General features: G+C 43.3%; 1 protein-coding gene across 12 annotated transcripts in view; it reads right to left on the bottom strand.

The window, feature by feature from the left end:
- Window positions 1–18,908, bottom strand: part of TTLL5 (tubulin tyrosine ligase like 5) — a 310,092-nt gene that overhangs the window by 38,300 nt on the left and 252,884 nt on the right. For 10 of the 12 annotated variants that reach the window (XM_047794885.1, XM_047794887.1, XM_047794894.1 and 7 more), the window contains one exon: window positions 14,890–14,972. The exons of 1 other annotated variant lie outside the window; for it this stretch is intronic. In XM_047794885.1, the coding sequence (XP_047650841.1) occupies window positions 14,890–14,972 (83 nt within the window). Of the gene's footprint in view, window positions 1–14,889; window positions 14,998–18,908 lie in introns of all 12 variants that reach the window. One more of the 12 variants, XM_047794889.1, reaches the window with a different exon arrangement.

The following is an 18,908-nucleotide window of genomic DNA, read 5'->3' as shown; positions in this document are numbered from 1 at the left end:
TAGTACGCAATAGCAATAAAACCCCAATAATCCAATTTAAAAATGGGCAGAGAATCTGAATAGTTTTCCAAAGGAGACATACAAATGGCCAACAGGTACAGGAATAGGTGCTCAACAACACTAATTGCCAAGGAAAGGCAAATTAAAACCTTAGTGAGATATCACATCACACCTGTCAGGATGGCTATGATCAAAAAGACAAAAATAACAAGTGTTGAGAGTTCTCATTGTGGCTCAGTGGTAACAAACCCGACTAGTATCCATGAGGACTCAGGTTTGATCCCTGGCCTCATCCGGTGGGTTTAAGATCTGGTGTGGCTGTGAACTGTGGTGTAGTTTGCAGACACAGCTTGGATCTGGCACTGATGTGGCTGTGGCGTAGGCTGGCAGCTGCAGCTCTGATTTGATCGCTAGCCTGGGAACTGCCATATGCCATCAGTGTGGCCCTAAAAAGCAAAAAGCAAAAAAAAAAAAAAAAAAGAAAAAAGAAAAAAGAAAACAACCCAACAAGTGTTGGTGAGGAGGTGGAAAAAAGGAAACCCTTGTGCACTGTTAGTGGGGAATGCAGATTGGTACTGCCACTGTGGAAAACAGAATGGAGGTTCCTCAAAAATAAAAAGTACCATATACTCCAGCAATTCCATTTCTGGGTATTTATCTGAAGAAAAAGAAAACATTAACTGGAAAAGATATAGTCAAACCATGTTTACTGCAACATTATTTACAACAGCCGAAATACGACAACAATGAAAGTGCCATTGATGGACGAATGGATGGAGAAAATGTGCTACACATGGTGGGAAATAACATGTATATATATATATGACTGAATCACTTTGCTATACAGTAGAAATTGGTACATTGTAAATCAACTCTAATAAAAAATTTTTTAAAATGTGATATACATATATACATATGTTATATATATATAAAACACAGTGAAATATTATTCAGCCATAAAAAAATAAAGAATGAAATCTTGCTATTTGTGACAATATAGATGGACCTTGAGGGCATTAAGCTAAGTGAAATAAATAAATCAGAGAAAGACAAATACTTGTATAATCTCTCTTAAATGTAAAGTCTGAAAAAAGGACAAAAACAAAAACAACAAACCAAATTCATAGCCACAGAGAACAGACTGGTGCTTGTCAGAGGGGAGGGGGAAAATTTATCATCTTAAACATTTTTCTTTTTCTTTCTTTCTATGGTCACACCTACAGCACAAGGAAGTTCTTGGGCTAGGGGTCAAATCTGAGTGGCAGCCACTGGCCTACACCACAGCCACCAGCAACACTAGCTCCGAGATGCATCTGTGATCTACGCTGCAGCTTAAGGCAATGCCAGACCCTTGACACACTGAGTGGGGCCAGGTTTTGAACCCATATTCACACAAAGATAACGTTGGGTCTTTAACCCGCATCCTCAGGGAGCCTATGTCGGGTTGTTAACTCACTGAGCCACAATGGGAACTCCATCTTAATTTTTTTTTTTGTCTTTTTGTCTTTTTGTTGTTGTTGTTGTTGCTATTTCTTGGGCCGCTCCCGCGGCATATGGAGGTTCCCAGGCTAGGGGTCGAATCAGAGCTGTAGCTGCCAGCCTACGCCAGAGCCACAGCAACTCGGGATCCGAGCCGCGTCTGCAACCTACACCACAGCTCACGGCAACGCCGGATCGTTAACCCACTTGAGCAAGGGCAGGATCGAACCCTCAACCTCATGGTTCCTAGTCGGATTCGTTAACCACTGCGCCACGACGGGAACTCCCATCTTAATTTTTTTAAGTGAACAATTTGGTGGCATTAAGTACAGTCACTTTGCCAATCATCACCATCATCTACCTCCAGAACTCTTTTCATCTTAAAAATTGAGACTCAGTAACCATTAAAAAATAACTCCCCATTCTACCCTCACCTTCAGCTGCTGGCAACCATCATTCTACCTTCTCTCTCTATGAATCTGACTACTTGAGGTGCACAGAAGTGGAATGATACAGTATTTGTCACATAATGTCCTCAAGGTTCATCCATGTTATAACATGTGTCAGAAATTCTTTCTTTCTTAAGGCTGAATAACATTCCACTGTGTGCGTACAACCACATTGTGTTCATTCATCCATGATGGAGAGCTGGGTTGTCTGTACCTTTCAGCTACTGTGAATAATGCTGCTATGAATATGGGCATACAAATATCTGTTCAAGACTTTGCTTTCAGTTCTTTTGGGTATATACACAGAAGTAAAATTGCTGAATTGTGTGATAATTATAGTTTTTTGTTTTGTTTGTTTTGTTTTGTTTTTTGTCTTTTTGCCTTTTTGCCTTTTCTAGGGCCACTTCCGCGGCATATGGAGATTCCCAGGCCAGGGGTCCAATCGGAGCCGTAGCCACTGGCCTACGCCAGAGCCACAGCAACATGGGATCTGAGCCGCGTCTGCAGCCTACACCACAGCTCACGGCAATGCCGGATCCTCAACCCACTGAGCAAGGCCAGGGATCGAACCCGCAACCTCATGGTTCCTAGTCGGATTCGTTAACCACTGCGCCACAACAGGAACTCCAATAATTATAGTTTTAATTTCTTTAGGAACTACTTTAAGAAGCTGTGCCATTTTACACTCCCACCAATAACACACATAAGGGTTCTATTTCTCCATATCCTTGCCAAAAGCTGCTATTCTCTGCTTTTTTATTTCTAATGGTATCCACCCTAATGAGGATAAGGTGTTACCTCATTATGATTTTGATGTGTGTTTCCTTTACGATTAGTGTTGCTGACCATCTTTTCATGTGCTTATTGGCCATTTGCGTAACTTCTTTGGAGAAATGTCTATACCAGTCCTTGGTCCATTTTTAAATCAGGTTGATTGGTATTAGCTGCATCATCCTGTAAGACTGATGTTTTCATGTTCACTACACAGATGTGAAAACTGACACTCAAAGAGGTTATGTGATTAGCTCATAGTTGCCAACTGGGAAGTGGTGGAGCCCAGACAGGTCACAGTAACTTCAGCATTATGCTCTTTCCAGTTTATATTGGAATTCTTACAAAAGTTAGGTATTATTTCTGATGATGACAGTGATTTTGCCATATGACACTGAACTTGAAGGAAGAGGAAATAGTGAAGGTGAGAGGTAAGGGTTGAGAGAACTTTAGTTTTGTTTCTGAGAACACTGTACAAACATAAATAAAACTGTAACATATGATTCCAAAATGGTAATGATAATTTTATACTTCGGTCAATACTAGGAAGAGCTCAAACACTATAGTGTCCAGTTTCAGGTACTGTACGATTTAAGAGGAGCCTAAAGAATTCATAGAGAGTTCAGAAGAGAATAAAGTAGTTCAGTGTTCTAAAGCAAAACCTGATCTATGTGATAAAGTCAAAGAGCTTCAACAAGTTGGTACAGAGGGGAAAAAAAAGCTGAAGGATAATATTTTTCAAGAACTAAACCTCGTTTTAATTTTGCTCCCTTATAAAGAGATCCTTGGGTGCGGTCTAAAACATTTTTATACTGAATCCCGCCTTGTAACAGAATATAGTGTAAGGTTATAAATGTGTATGAAGTTGTTATCTGAAGGGTAGGTACTAGTCCTTTTTTATTTTATAGGAAATAGTTTTAAAATATTGCAAGGAAAAAATAAAATATTGCAAGAAGTAGGTTATAAATATTAGGTAATTTACAGATTAAGTTATTTTAATTTTGAAGACTATGTAATGATAAAGTACATTATTTATGAAATCTTCATTGAAAGATTTCATCTTCTGAGGTTAAGGATTTTATTTGAAGCCCAAAGAATATAGGGAATAAACTACTTTCCAGAAAAAAATTATGTGTATTATTTATTCTTTCCTTAAAGGCTAATGTTACATGGTAATGAAGGATTTTTGGTATTGCTAGGGATTTAAGAAATTTATGGAATGTAATCCTGCCCTCAAGCAGTTTCTGATCATAATGAAGAGACAATTCACCCTAGAAGTAAGTAGTGATAAAAGATGACATGATACAATGAAGTGCTGAGCTTTGTGATATAAAATGTAAGTGCCCTAGAAATTTTTTAAAAAATGGCAAGATAAATGTAATTACATGAGTAAGGATCACTGGAAGAGACAAAACTTAACTGGATCCCTAAAGGATAAGAAGTATTCGCATACGTGGACAGGTATTACAGAAAAGAATAATCAAATGCAGAGTACAAAAATACACTCATTCACATAATCAATTCAAACGTCTTTCTTCTTCTTCTTCTTTTTTTTTTGGTCTTTCTGTCTTTTAGGGCTGCACCTGTGGCATATGGAGGTTCCCAGGCTAGGGGTCCAATCGAAACTGTAGCTGCTAGCCTATGCCAGAGCCACAGCAATGTGGCATCAGAGCCGCATCTGCGACCTACACCACAGCTCACGGCAATGCCAGGGATCGAACCTGTGTCTTCTTGGATGCTAGTGGGTCCGCTGATGGCTGAGACACGACAGGAACTCCCAATCCAAATTTCTTAAGTCCCTATTACAGGTTGGGCACTGTGCTAATTCTCGGGGTTTGAGAGTCAAATCAGAGCTGCTCCTCGCCTTCCAGGGAACTACAGTCTAATGGGGGAAGAACAGTCAAGTAATCTGTAAGGATAGAGAGTGGTGTGAATGTCACTGCAGAGGTAATCCCAGAGTGCCATAGGAGCACAGTCAGAAAGCTGACTGAGCATAAGAATGGGCTGGGGTTGGGAAGGAGGGAGGAGCACCAATAGGAGTTAGTCATACTGGGGATGAAGGCAGGCAAGAGGAGGCAGATGGTACCTAGGCAGAGGAAAGTCTACACAAATAAAGGAACAGAGAAGAAATATGCCATATGATGGGGTTGGGAATATTGCTTAGCTTCCAGTTTTCACAAGATGCAACCTGTGCCACTAGCTTCCCAAAGCATACAGATGCATCTCCAACCAGTAATGCAGAAGACTAGGTGTCTGGGCTTTGGTCTAAGAGCACAACTGGCTCTTACCAAGCAATCAATTGAAGGAAGTTGTATTTTCAGATTGCCTGAGACACATGCAGCCCATCGGTCCTCTGAATAACCAATACCTTACCCATGGGTTATGCCGGACCACAAAGAGATGTAGGTTACATTAGTTTTGTCCCTCAGAAAACCATCTTCGTTGACTTGCACTGAAATATTTTGCCTTCGTGTTGGTGATGCCAAGAAGTATGACCTACTTCTGTTATGTTAGGTCGTTGAAGGCACTATCACTTCATTCACTGCCCCCTGTATAAAGTATGCAAAACACTTCTTTTGGAACTAGAGCTAGGAAAAAAAGCTTAGTTTTCCCCCAGAGTACTTATCCCTTTTTGTCCTGGTTGTTAGAAGATTCAGAACTAAATTTAACCTCAATTAGAGTAATTTTATTTGGTCTTCTGTTTGAAAAGTTTGAAATATCTTGTTTTCTGGCCTTGATTATCCCTTCATTTTATGGTTTTACTGCATGTGTTTTTATATTTTAAGATTCTCTGCTAGAGATATAAAGCCTATGCTGTCCTGCGGGCTACAATCTCACCCGAAGAAAATTGCCAGAAATTCATATGCTGGCAGCTTTACCTCACCTAATCATGCTAACACTAGTAGCAGCCTGGCATCTGCCTACCTTTCTGCACACCAGTGGCACTTTGCTGGCTGACGGAATGGAAAATATATTGACTCTGTCTTTTGAAAGGTGAATGCAGAAAGTGGGGAGAGAAACAATCACACAGAGAGGCTCTGAGTCATAAGTAGAACTGCGAACCTGGGGACAATGTGAGCTGGCTGCTGAGAGACAACAGGTGACCTGATCCTAGGGCTGGACTGACTCGCTGTTTAGCCACTAGAGTCACTAATTGTCCAGATATGGCTGCAGGTGTTCCTGAGGTCTGGCTCCTAAAACTGTTTCAACTCTGTGCTGATGTACAATCACTTTCTTTCACAGGGGTTGGTAATCTGAGGGTAGGCTCGTCTAGATAATCAAAGGTGACTGCAGACAACTCAAATCCTCTGCAAAAAAGAGGAGGGTAAGAATATGTACCAGGCATGGAGGTGATTTGTACTGGAAAATGGTAGAACGGATGAGTAAATACAAAACAGGAGGCCCGAGTGAGGTCGTATTTCTAAAAATTTCATATTCCAGCATCTGATGAATAACTATGAACACTACCTAAACTTTTTTGCAGCTCAGCTATAATAAACTAAAAAATTGTCACCTGTCTTAATTTCCCTGGGAAGTAAATTAGAAGTGAATGGAAGGAGGGGGGGGGGGGGGGAAACACCTCAAAGTCACTTTCCAGTCCAGCTGATCTACAAGAGTGATTCTTTACTTCACCACCACCACCACCACCACCACAACAAAACCAACAAATAAACAACACTAAAACGGCAGCTTCTAAAATAGCAGCTGACTTTTCTTCACATCATCTTACAGCCAGGTTGGCTTTCCCAGGTATGTTCCCATTTTATGGGGGATGTGTGCTGTTTTATTGATGTAGCCAATGGGACATTCCACACATTCAACCTGTTCCTTTCTGGTATCAGATAACTAGTTAACCTGGGTTTAGGTTACAAAAGAAGAAGGCTCCTTGATACCTGCAGAAGCCCTAAATGGACAAAACTCGCATATCTGAAAGATAAGAACAAAGAAGTACAAGATACTATTGTTTAACCAGGGATGCTCTTCATTCTGAGGACTTGGGAGAATCTGAGTTTTTTTCCTTATAATCGCAATTTGAAAGAATAAATGTCAATGCCAATCATGCCAACAGGACAATATACTTCAAGTCACCGTTCTGCACACCCTGCATCACATCCCTACTCTCTTTGGGACCTAGTTCAAATTCTACAGATCAGGCCAGCAGAGCTGTAAATAGTTCCATGTGCAAAGTTTGCATTTTCCAAACACAGGCATGGCTTAGCATGCAGTTTTCGTTCTTTAGAACTTTTAGAAGCAATTATGTCCTAAGGATATAAGCACGGTAAAGCAAAGGTATGTGCCCATAACAAGCATCTCATTGAAGCTGGCAGCACGATGTGTGGGTTCATGGGATGAATAACCACAGAGTATAGACTGATAACTTGGAATGATAAGGATAAAGACTCACAGAGTAAGGCAGTGTTATGCTGGTTACTTGCCCAATTCCAAACTACAAGAATAAACAGGATCTTTTTCCACCCAAGCCAATGGATGATACACAGGATGGCACAAATCTGCTACAAGATGCAGTGGTAGGTACAACTCTAACAATCCAGGGGGCCAGGCATTTTTTCCAGACGTGTGTGCTTCTGTAATATAAATGTAATAGGAGAAAGGAGCCACTGCACGCCCCTGTCTCTTTATTAACAAAGTAGTAATTGTTAACAATTGAGGAATCATCACTCCTCTCTTGGGACTTTGCCAGCCCAGCAAGAGACAATATCAGTTTTCAGATGTTATCTCAGTGGTCCATTTCTTAATCCATTTCAGAAATAGATTTCCCTGGTTTTCTTTAAGGCAAACGAACCCCCTTTGAGTCGGTTCTTAGAAGTAACCCCCTTCAGTCCCCTAAACTGAAAATCAGGCTTCTTCCTCCCCTACTTCCATCCAGGTTGTTCTGCTATGCTTGAGTTTTGTTGCTGAATGTAGACAGAGTTACTAAATGAAATGAAAGAGGCCTCAGGACAGGAAAGCATGACATTTCAATGGCTGGCAGCCAGGCGATTCTGCCATGTGGAGGGATCCACATCCTTCTTGTGTGGCTGCAGCCAGAGTGAGACTACCAAAACACACACTGTTAAAACAGCGCTTGTGCAATACAGCCTATAATGAAGTGAGTGCTGTGACCTCTTGTTTAGAACTGGGTGATACTAACCGAATTGATTCTGAATTTCATCTGGTTCTTTGTATTACAAACCAAAGCTATTCTTCTATTGCTGTGTGTTCTAAGAATGTACATGGTGGGTATGGTGAGCTAAAGTCAGTGCGGCCGAGGAGGAGGTGAGAACGAGGCTTGGCAAGAAATAGCTGACTTTACTGCCAGGTTCCGGGCGGGGGGGGGGGGGGGGTCACTGCATACCACCCATGGTCACAGGGGCAAACACCAGTGTGCTCAGGGGACCGATGACAGCAGTGAGGGGGAAGTCTATGCAGGGCATTGATAACAGCTTAAGACTGGCCAGTCTGAATGATTCTAGTGGGCTCTGGGCTACAGGGGTGGTTTCTAGTTGCCTGGCCTCTGGTAATGGAGTGATTTCGGGCCAGGGGACTTTTGACTTGCCATGTGAGAGTTCAATAAGGAGGTGGATAGGGCTATAAACTTGGGATGGGCTGGTCTGTTTGTAAAAGGCATGCTCGTGGGCAAGGTGTTCTTATCTTTAGGAATTAAAGGAGAAGTCTCTCCCTGGGTCTGTGCGTACCCAAACATCAAAGCATTAAGAATACAGAAAATATAGTTAATATAATTGACTCTGTGATGCATGGGTGCCAAATTGACAACACAGAATAAAAGACACAGAACAATGCGTTTGTTTAAATATGACCCTTGCCTGGGGCAACATATTGGGATCTCAAATAGCCTTTAGTCCCCAATATCCTTCAGCACATTTGCCTCATTCTTTGATAAGCACAACTGATGTTTTTTTTTCAGTCTTATATAACATGTTATGCAAACACACTTCAAATTCTCGAATCTAACCTGACTGCCTCGCTAAACTGATATATGAAGAGGTTCTGGGACTGTCACAGCTGGTGATGACATTTTTTGTGGCTGTGGCTGAAGGGACCTCTGCTCAAGCAATGGTTCTGCCTACGCTGCATTTACAAGAACAAAGTGTGCCTCTGGGTGACGGGCTGTGGACTCTGCCTCTTTACCTGGTAACCTAGCTAACTACCCTGCCATCTGCCAGGCTGGTGGGCCTGCCGCTAGAGCCTGCTGGCAGTTATGCTGTGCCCACTGTCTTCTGGGTCCACACACACTTGGCATGTGGTCTCACCACTGCCATTTGGGATCACCCACCCCTGGCTCACATACAGCCAAGGCTCTGCAGTGCTGTGTTTGCAACAGAAATTTAAATGTTGAGAGATGGGATCTTTCCCAAGGCCTCTTTGCTGATGATCCTATTTTGCCATGTAATGTTCTGGGTGGATTGTAAGGGATACTCATGAAATAGGTTCAAGGAAAGCGATATTACAACTGCGGCAAGTCCAAGTCTCACAGCGCTGGAAACGGATGGACATTAGTACTTCTTGGCAGGCCATTGGTTTGGTTTGGAGCTTGATGTCATATTCATTCTTCTGGCTGCCAGTCTCCTGAAGGAAATATTGACCTTGTTGCTTTAGTTTTCTATATTTTATGAGTTGTTCCTCACCGGATAGGCTGCTCAGTATCAGAATTAAAGGACCATTGGCTAAGTATTACTAATAAAATTCTGGTTGTTTTCAGTTTCTCTGGTACATTTTGGTAGATGACCAAGCCATGGATTTGGTGTTCTCTTCTCTCTTCTTATTCCTTTTTGGAAGGAGTTTAGTTGGGCTGGGGAAAGATATTTGAAGCTTTCTGATCCAATGTAAATGAATCCTGTGGTGGGTAAATAATTTTCCTCCCTCCCTTGCTCTCCTGGGGTAGTTTGATGAATAATGCTTCTCAAATAAGTTTATAAATATTCTCCTAGAGGTAAGAAGAGTATTAAGCTCATAGCAGGTGTGCCATTAATGCATTAGTGTGTAGGGTAAAGCAAAGAGGAAAGGAATCATTAAAACCTTGAGGTTTCACAGAATTTTCTGAAAAGTTTTGAAGGCCATAGTTGGGAACAAAATACTGGGGGCAACTTTGGTGAAGTGTGGGTACAGCCTTATCAAGTCAGGCCATTCCTTCAGTGTAGAAGCTCTTTCTGTATGGGTGGAAGGATGGGGTTTATAGTTTGTTTTGCGTCCAATTACGGTATATGTTTATCTTAAGTAACTCAGAGATAAAGCATAATTAATCAATCTCACCAAAAAGTTTTAAAAAAATTTTGCTTCCTGACTGACTCCCATTATCTAAAGGTCTAGTTCACAAACTACCCATCTGCAGTCTAAAAGTCTTCTTTAATAATCATCTTTAATAATAACTATTCATTCTCTTTAGATGCTATTGCAATTTGACTGTCAAATATCATGCTTTTCAATACATTCTGTTACATTTTACCTGTGATAACTCAATTATGGCTTTAGTTTCTTTCTTTGATCAGTCTCAATGCCCCCTTACTTTTAATCAAAAGCCTCCATGACAGCAAGGAAATTTCTTACTGCCACAGCGCCACCTACTGGTAGGTCAATACAGAAGCAAGCCAGCGGTAGCTTAACTTTGATTCACGGTTTTGGAGAGTCCTGAGCTTTGTTTTATAAAATGCCAATTTCCTTGTCATTTTGAGAAACTATCACTTCTCTTGATAGCTATTAAATCTCTTGCTGTGGTATAAAGTCAGCAAGTTATAATAAAAAACTATGCTTTTATTTCTTACTGTTACCTTAAATTGGCCCTGACTTCACCGACTTTGATTTTCTCTGTCCTATAACTGTAGCAAGAGCTCCAGATTGTGTGGGCAAGGGTTTGGATCTGGCGAAAATAACTTGGGGAGCTTCCAAAGATCCTGAAAAATGTAAAAACAAAACAAAACAAAAAACCCCTACTTAACACTTTATTTGATCTTGGCTGAAAGGACAAGCGGTCAAGCGAGGTTTTAGGGGATCAACGTTTTCCCTGATGTTGGTGCCCCAAACACCAAATCTATCCTCTCTCTCTTGCTTTCTAACAACATAAAAGTGGGTAATCAGCCCAAATTCTTGTCCCTTGGGTTCTGGGGAGAGAACGTTTGGGGCACAGCAGAGGATATAAGACACCAGGGTGAGCATCTCAAGAGCTTTATTTATTTTTATTATTAATCTATTATTCTTAAGCCGCCCCAGATCTCCAAAAGGTATACAATACATGTGAAAAGAACAAGAATCTTACAGTAAAAATAGGTCATTCTGCCGAGAGCTGCCAGGAAAATAATTTCACTTGAAAGTCAGAGTGATTTCTAGGTCCTTAGGGTTTAAGCTCCACTGGGTTTACTTTATATTAAAATGAGTTCCTTTTTCTTGTTGTCTCACTGATAATGCGAGCAGGCAGAGGCACCCTGACCTGCTGCTGCCTCGTTCCCATGCAAAGAGCCTAAAGCTACAGTGGATTTTTTCAGGGCCCCAAATGACAAACACTTAACAAGGCACTGCTTCTCACTTTCCCTAAATGAAATCCAGCATCAGTGTTCAAAAGGTGTAAGGTCCCTTTCTCCAACTATAGATCAATAAGAGAGTTAAAAAAAACAAAAACCAACCAACCAAAAAAACACCACAGTTGGGGGGAGGGGAGCATGCAGAGGCTGGGCTCCAGGACAGGAAAAGCTTAGGCGGAAGCTAAGGGCCAGGGATGAGGGCAGCTGGGATGCTTCAGGCCCTACAGCAACGGTAGTTTACGCCATCAAATCAGCACGAGAGAAATGCCAGTTATCTAATCTGTTGCTCTCTGCTATTTTAGTTCACTATCATCACTTCAGAACTCAAGAACACCATGGTTATAAAGAAGGAAGGCCGATGGCTTTGGCTTTGAGCCAGAGGCCCTCACTCCAGCTTCCTTCTCAAATTTCCAAATTTGCTGACTCTACACCTTCCCTTCTATAGCAAACACACAATACATAGCCTGAGGTAGGGAAGTCAAGGAAAGTAACATTCATGGAGCATTCCAGGCACTCTGCTAAGAGCTTTCACATTCACTACCTCATTTAATGTTCATAATAAGAAGAATGTCACTAAGCCACCATCAGCAGGAAAGGACTCCGAGTTGTTTTTCAACAGTGCCCTGGGATGAACCACTATCTCATTCAGACTGCCTGCTGAACAAGGTCACACAGCTTTAAGGCCTGGTTGGCTAGACTTGGGGGAGGGTCAAGGGGTCAGGAAACAGACTTTTGCTATATTCATGGACTCAATAACTGAGTTAACTTGACCAGACAGGGCTAAATACCTTTCATAGTCAGTCTAGTGATTCCTACACAGGCAGAACTTCCCAACTCAGAGAGACGTGTAAACTTTTTGACTTATTATGGGGGTTGTTTTTCCCTCTTGTAGGTTTAAAGAAAAATGTTTTAAAAAGCAACCTAACCTTCTCCTTTTTATAGGATACTCTTCTGAACCCCTAGAAAAACACCTTTAAATCTATGTGTAATAAAGAAGAACATAATTTGTAGTTGAAATGCTGACGTGTCAGGGAGTTATTTGCTAGCTTTATAAATAGTTCTAATAAGGTTAGTTATTATTATATTGCTAAGTGTTTTATTGGGAATGTGGAAAATGCCTGAGCCTTGCTACATCATGTTCATCAGTATTTCTTTAAGGATCAGGAACACCGGGAAAGTCACAGAAGAGAAATACGTTCGACGGACTTTATTTTAGAGGCCTAGAGTTATTTAGAGACAAAAGAAGAAGAACTTCTCCTTGCTCTGTGTTTTCATCACAAATTCAGTACAACTGTTATAAAAACTTCTAAGTAACGCCAACAATCAGTAAATATTAATTCATGATCAAGATGCTGAAAGCATGACCAACGTGGCCCCTCAAATTTCCCCCTTCCTCAGCCAGAGTGCATGCAAAGAGTTCAATTATGTACTTAATTTACCAATTAGACATGTAAATAAAATGAGCAGGCTTCCTGGATCTGCCAAGCTTTGTACACCTGTCCAGCCTCAGCAAATGTGAAGAGCTGCAGGGGCCCTCACTGCTGTATCTCATGGAGACCCTTGCAACCAGTCCCAGGTTATCTTAGCCACACTTCTCAGGCCGTACGAGTTCCAGGTGGAAATTTAACTTCCTTAAAAAAAACTGCAGTGTTTTAGTAATTCTTTTGGGGTCCCCTGATGGGGGTAGACTATACACTCATCACAATCAGATGTACCTTTTTTTTTTTTTTTAAGTGCTGCACCCATGGCACATGGAGGTTCCCAGGCTAGGGGTCTAATCAGAGCTACGGCTGCTGGCTACAGCCACAGCCAGAGCCACACCAAATCCGAGCCGAATCTGCGACCTACACCATAGCTCACGGCAACGCCGGATCCTTAACCCACTGAGCGAGGCCAGTGATTGAACCCACAACCTCATGGTTCCGAGTCGGATTTGTTTCTGCTGCACCACGACAGGAACTCCCATCAGATATATTTTGAATTCAGATTCAAAAAGTTTAAGTGGAGAACAAAATCTACTCTTCTCATAGGATTATCTGACTCAGATGCAGTAATAGTGCCGTTCTCTTTATATTGCTTCCTTTGGCTCTCAGAGTAAGCCTATGATGCAGATGTAAGTAGCCTCATGATACCGTCAAAGTAATCAGACTCCTCAGCGAGCCTGGTCATTTTAAGGTGTACTGGGTCACACACACACCCCCTCGCAGCTGGGCCTTAAACTCCTTCACGGCTCCCCACTGCTCTCAGCAACAAGCTCCCTCCACGGCTCAGAGGCTGACCCTGTACCTCTACAGCCTCTTGTCACTCCCTACTCATCCCTGGTCCCCAGCCACACTGACCCCTGAGGTCAGCACCAGCTCCCTTCCCACACTGTTCCACCCCACATCCCCAACTCTCCTGGCTGACCTGTCCACAGTCAGACTCCCACATAGATGCTTCTTCCTCTAGGAAGCCCGCCCCAATCCCTAAAGCGCTTGGGCCAGGTTGCTTGGGTTCAAATACTGCCCCACCATTTACTAGCTGCGAGGTTTTACTTGTTTATTATTATTATCTTTTTCTTTTTTGGCCACCACGTGGCATAGGGACTTCCCTTCTGAGCCAGGGATCTGGATCAGAGCTGCAGTTGTGACCTACACTGCAGCTGGTGCAACACAGGATCCTTAACCCACTGTGCCGGGCTAGGGATCCAACTTGAGTCCCAGCACTCCAGAGACACCACTGATCCTGTTGCACCACAGTGAGAACTCCCAGCTGGGAGGTTTTAAGTGCATTTCATAATCTGTGCCTTTATTGCTTCAGCCGTGAAATGGGGAACACAGCTCCTATATTATACGCCCATTTTGTGAACAAATGAGTTGTGACATGTAAAGCATTCAGGACTGTGCCTGACACATAGCAAGCACTCAGCCAACTCTGTCTATTATTTTGAGTCCCCAGTGCCTGCTAGTCCCCCCTCCCAGGCTTCCCAGGGACCACTCTCTCCTGAGCCTCTGATTCCCAGAGGCAGGGGCTGTCTGGTTCACCTTATATGCCTCAGTGCCCAACATGCTACTTTCTCAAGAAGTGCTCAAAAATAAGTATTTGTTGAATTGAATCCAAGTGATTTGCTTTCAATTTTCTGAATAGCTACTTGAGTATTTTTCTAAATTATTATTCATAGAAAACTATCCCTGCACCTCCACTGAGAGGCCCTCAGCAACTACCTGGCAATAGACCGTGACATCAGCATGACAGGATGCACATCAGACCACAGCTCTGGATCTGCATCCATGGAGCATCTCCCACAGGCCTCTTGACTTTCTGAGCCTCTGATTCCTCATGCGGAGGGACGAGGTTAGACCTCACAAGGTGCAGTGAGGATTTAGCGAGAGACCCCACATGCGGAAAAACCATAGAAACAGTAAAACACCAGTCGAACAAGGCATTTTTACTAATTGCTGTAAACCTGCTGACATTCTACCAGACTGGGAAATTCCAAATATCCCAAACTAGTTCTGGAAAACCATTTACTCCTAAAATGTCGGTATCGTTTCAAAGAAGAAAGGAACAAAACACCCATTTGCCAATGCTTCAGAAACCCGGATGCTTCGTACTGTGGACTGGCGCTCTCTTCAGAGGCAGCCCAGCCCCTCCCCGCTGTCTGGCCTGGAACTCACCTGCGGAGCTGGTGATGGGCACGAAGGCTGCAGAGTTAAGGCTGCTCTGGAGTCCACTCAGCTGCCCTTCCGTGGAGGATCCTCTGAAACACAAGCAGCTTGTTAGAGCTGCAGAGAGAAAGCGAGGTCAAGTCCAGGCCCTCCAATGGCTTTGCCTCTTGCTCTCGGCATTGCTACTCATTCCCCTGCTTCTTTCAAGACCAGATGTCATCTCACGAGAAAGGACTTCTACGATCAATCCATCCCCTTCTTCTGAAAGGTTATGTATCTGAAAACTGATTGTCCACCACTCCACACTGGAATGTAGCTTCAAGAAAGCCCAGACTTTGCTCACTACTGTGTCCCCAGTGTTTAGAACAATGCCTGGAACCTGAGACACACTCCACCAATATTTGCTTATTAAATGAATAAATTAAGTTCTTGGTATTGACTTGGATAAATCATATCTTGTATGATACCACAAATGTCTCAGCATTACCAAATGCCCCTCGTGGGAGGGTGAGGGTAGCGGGCAAATCTGAGGATAGTGATTCTCTACTGGGGGAAGGAGGAGGGGCAGATTTGTCCCCTACTCTCACCCTCCCACAAGGGACATTTGGCAATTTCGAGGCACTTGTAGTTGTCACAGTTTGTGTAGCCTAGTGGGTTGAAGCCAGGAAAGATGCTACACCTTTCCTACAGAGCACTGGAAAGTGTCCCCAAACAAAGAAATGTTCTAGCCCAAGATGTCCATGGTGCTGAGGCCGAGAAACCATTATTTGGGGGCAGCTGTCCTCATGCCACCTTTGGCAAGAGATAGGACAAAGAATATTAGATTCTTTGGGCACAGATCTCCCAGGCTCGTGTTTTAGAAATTCTATGACTACCTTGATGTCCTACAGACCATGCCAGGTTTCTCTGCTATAGGCTCTCACAGCTTTGTAATTCGTTCATTGCATTTATCAAAATTATAAGACTGTGTAACTGGTTGCTTAATATCTGTCATTCTTGCTGGAATTATAAGCTCCATAAAGACAGAGATTGTCTTAATCTTATTCACTGTTCTGCCTGTAGCTCCCAATATTGCATTTTGTATACCTTAGGTATTTATTTATTTATTTATTTTGTCTTTTTAAGGCTGCACCCGCAGCATATGGAAGTTCCCAGGCTAGGGGTCTAATCAGAGCTGTAGCCTCTGGCCTATGCCACAGCCACAGCCACAGCAACACCAGGTCCGAGAGATGCATCTGTGACCTACACCACAGCTCACAGCAATGCCGGATCCTTAACCCACTGAATGAGGCCAGGGATTGAACCCACAACCTCATGGTTCCTAGTTGGATTTGTTTCTGCTGCGCCATGACGGGAACTCCAATAAGCATTTTTTGGAAATAATCTGACCCACTGCCCCATGACAATACTTAATTGTTGGGCCCATCTATCTGATTTTAGCTGGTGTGTAAAAATTCTACCTGGGTGATTAAGGTTCTCATATACTCACTACTTTATTTGTTGAGCAGCATTTACTCCAACCTTAGGCACCCTCTCCCAACACTATTTTTTCCATTTATTCTCTCACGCACAACATACTTATTAAGCATTCCCTGTGCTCAGCACCAGTGAGCAGCACCACTAGGCAACCACATAAGATATAAACTGTGATACATGCTAAGGAAAAGCAGCGCAGGGTGTTAGGAGAGAATGGAACAGGGAACCTGACTTAGATGGTGAGGAGAGTGGTCAAGGTTGGCCTTTCTGAGGAAATCATACTTTAGCCAAGTCATGAAGTGAGAAGCAGGCGCGAGCCCACAGTAGGGAACAGGGAAGAGCTTTTCACAGGGAAGAAATGGCCTATTTAATAATTCTAAGGGAGAAAGGGCCTTTGAATGGCCAAAGTGTGCGTGCGTGCGGGCATGTGTATGTGTGTGTGTTGGTGGTGGTGGTGGTGGTGAAGCAGTGTTCGCCAAATGTCCTTGACAGGAATCACCTGGTGTCACTTTCCAGGCCTTCCCTCGGAGCCTCTGACTCCGTGATCTGGGACAGGCCTTGAGAACCTAGGCATTTCATAGGAGCCCAGGGGTCCAGGGGGTTCGTATCACTAGAGAAGTGAGGGAAACACTGATTGGTGGGTACAGAGCAAGGTGGTTTGCGGAGCACTTGGAGAGCCTGGTGGTGGCTTAGGTGCCCAGGTGGTCCCTATCGCCCCCAGCGGACATCTGCCACTTGGGAAGACACCCCAACAGCAATGCAAGGATCACACTGCCTTACAGCCCTCCCCGTCTAGTGAGCTATGGGCTGGGCTCTACCCACTCCTTTCCACTTTTGAGGACAGATGAACCACAGTGGCAAAAAAGGAGAGAAAGGAGCAGAGGGCTTCTCCCTTTACCTAAGCCTCAGCCTTGGAGAGCTACATCTGGAAGCTTTCGCAATTTATTGCAGCCACTTATGGACCCCAAAACACCATCCAAAGCATCTGTGGGCTGATCTTTGCTCTTCCAGGTCCAAGTGGAAAAGGAGACGTTCTGGAGGGCCTAGGTGAGTCCTTTCCTTTGTAGAAGTTAAAAAGCCAAAGGTCCGTTTGCTTGTGTTAGGAGCAGCTGAGTCAAGAAGCATCATGGGGCTCATCTCGGTGTCACAGAGGAAGCCCTGAGTATTAGCGGCAAAAAGGGAGGCAGGCAGGTACAATTTTAAAGGCAACAGAAGAAACCGAGGCAGGGAACAGGGAGCTACTGGCTGGATGTGACAAGTCCCCGGGGGTTCAGAGTGGACGCATTCCCTTCCTCCTCCCCTCTCTGGAATTCCCATCCCACCTTCCACCTTTACAGGCTTCCTTCTGTTCCTCACCCAGGACATCCTGCCCCTATGGCTCCTCTGTCTCCAGGTCCACTCACTCTTCCACCCTCCTCCTCCACAGGCCTTGGGAGCCACCACTGGCTCTGACTTTGAACATTTCTAATGGTTCTACTGTTTCTTGCACAAGGTCCCCTTCTCCCCCTCGGAGGAGCAGTGTGTCCACAAGCATCCAAGGGGAAACCCAGAGTAAATCTTTCCATGGAAACACTGGTACACAAAATGGTTTGAGTTTATGTTATTACTACCTGAGGCACATCATGGGTAAATATGCTTTTGTTGTGATCACATCATTTCCTTGGGAAAATATGTTCCAACTCCTGGACAACCCACTCCTAAATGAGAACTGTGAAAACATAGCTTGTCTGTGTAGCTTGCACTCGCTGATCTGCTTCTGCAATGATTCTTTGCTCCTTTTCGGGAAGTATCTGTGTTTTAGCGAATATTTACATAGGAGGGTATGTGTATATTCCCTTGGTTCGTTCGTTCGTTTTTTCTTTCTTTTCTTTCTTTCTTCCTTTCCTTCTTTCTTTCTTTCTTTCCTTCTTTCTTTCTTCCTTTTCTTTCTTTCTTTCTTTCTTTCTTTCTTTCTTTCTTTCTTTCTTTCTTTCTTTCTTTCTTTCTTTCTTCCTTCCTTCCTTCCTTCCTTCCTTCCTTCCTTCCTTCCTTCCTTCCTTCCTTCCTTTCTTCCTTCCTTCTCTTTCTTTCTTTCTTTTTTTCTTTCCTTCCTTCCTTCCTTCCTGCCTTCGGGTCGAACTGGAGCTGTAGCTGCTGGCCGATGCCAGAGCCGCAACAATGTGGGATCTGAGCCGTATCTTACACCACAGTTCATGGCAATGCCAGGTCCTTGACCCACTGAGGGAGGCTAGGGATCAAACTCAAATCCTCATGGATACTAGTCAGGTTCTTAACCTGCTGAGCTACAACAGGAACTCCCCCTTGGTTGTTTCTGAGTCAGTTACTGGGCTTCAACATCAAGGTAACAGGACCTACCTCCTAGGGTTGTTGAGGATTAAATAAAATGGCGGATGTAAAGCACATCCCAGTGCAGTGTCTGGTATTACATTCAGGGCTAAATAAACATTAGCTATTAGTAGTACTTCTTTTAACTTAGGAATACTGACAGTCTCTGCATTCACTCATTTTAAGCCTATCAACATAAAGAAATAGTAAACTGGATGACTCAGAGA

Source organism: Phacochoerus africanus, chromosome 9, assembly GCF_016906955.1.
Source record: "Phacochoerus africanus isolate WHEZ1 chromosome 9, ROS_Pafr_v1, whole genome shotgun sequence".
NCBI classification, from domain to species: Eukaryota; Metazoa; Chordata; class Mammalia; order Artiodactyla; family Suidae; genus Phacochoerus; species Phacochoerus africanus.
Note: the sequence above shows the minus strand (reverse complement) of the source record. Positions and strands in the feature narration are given on the sequence as shown.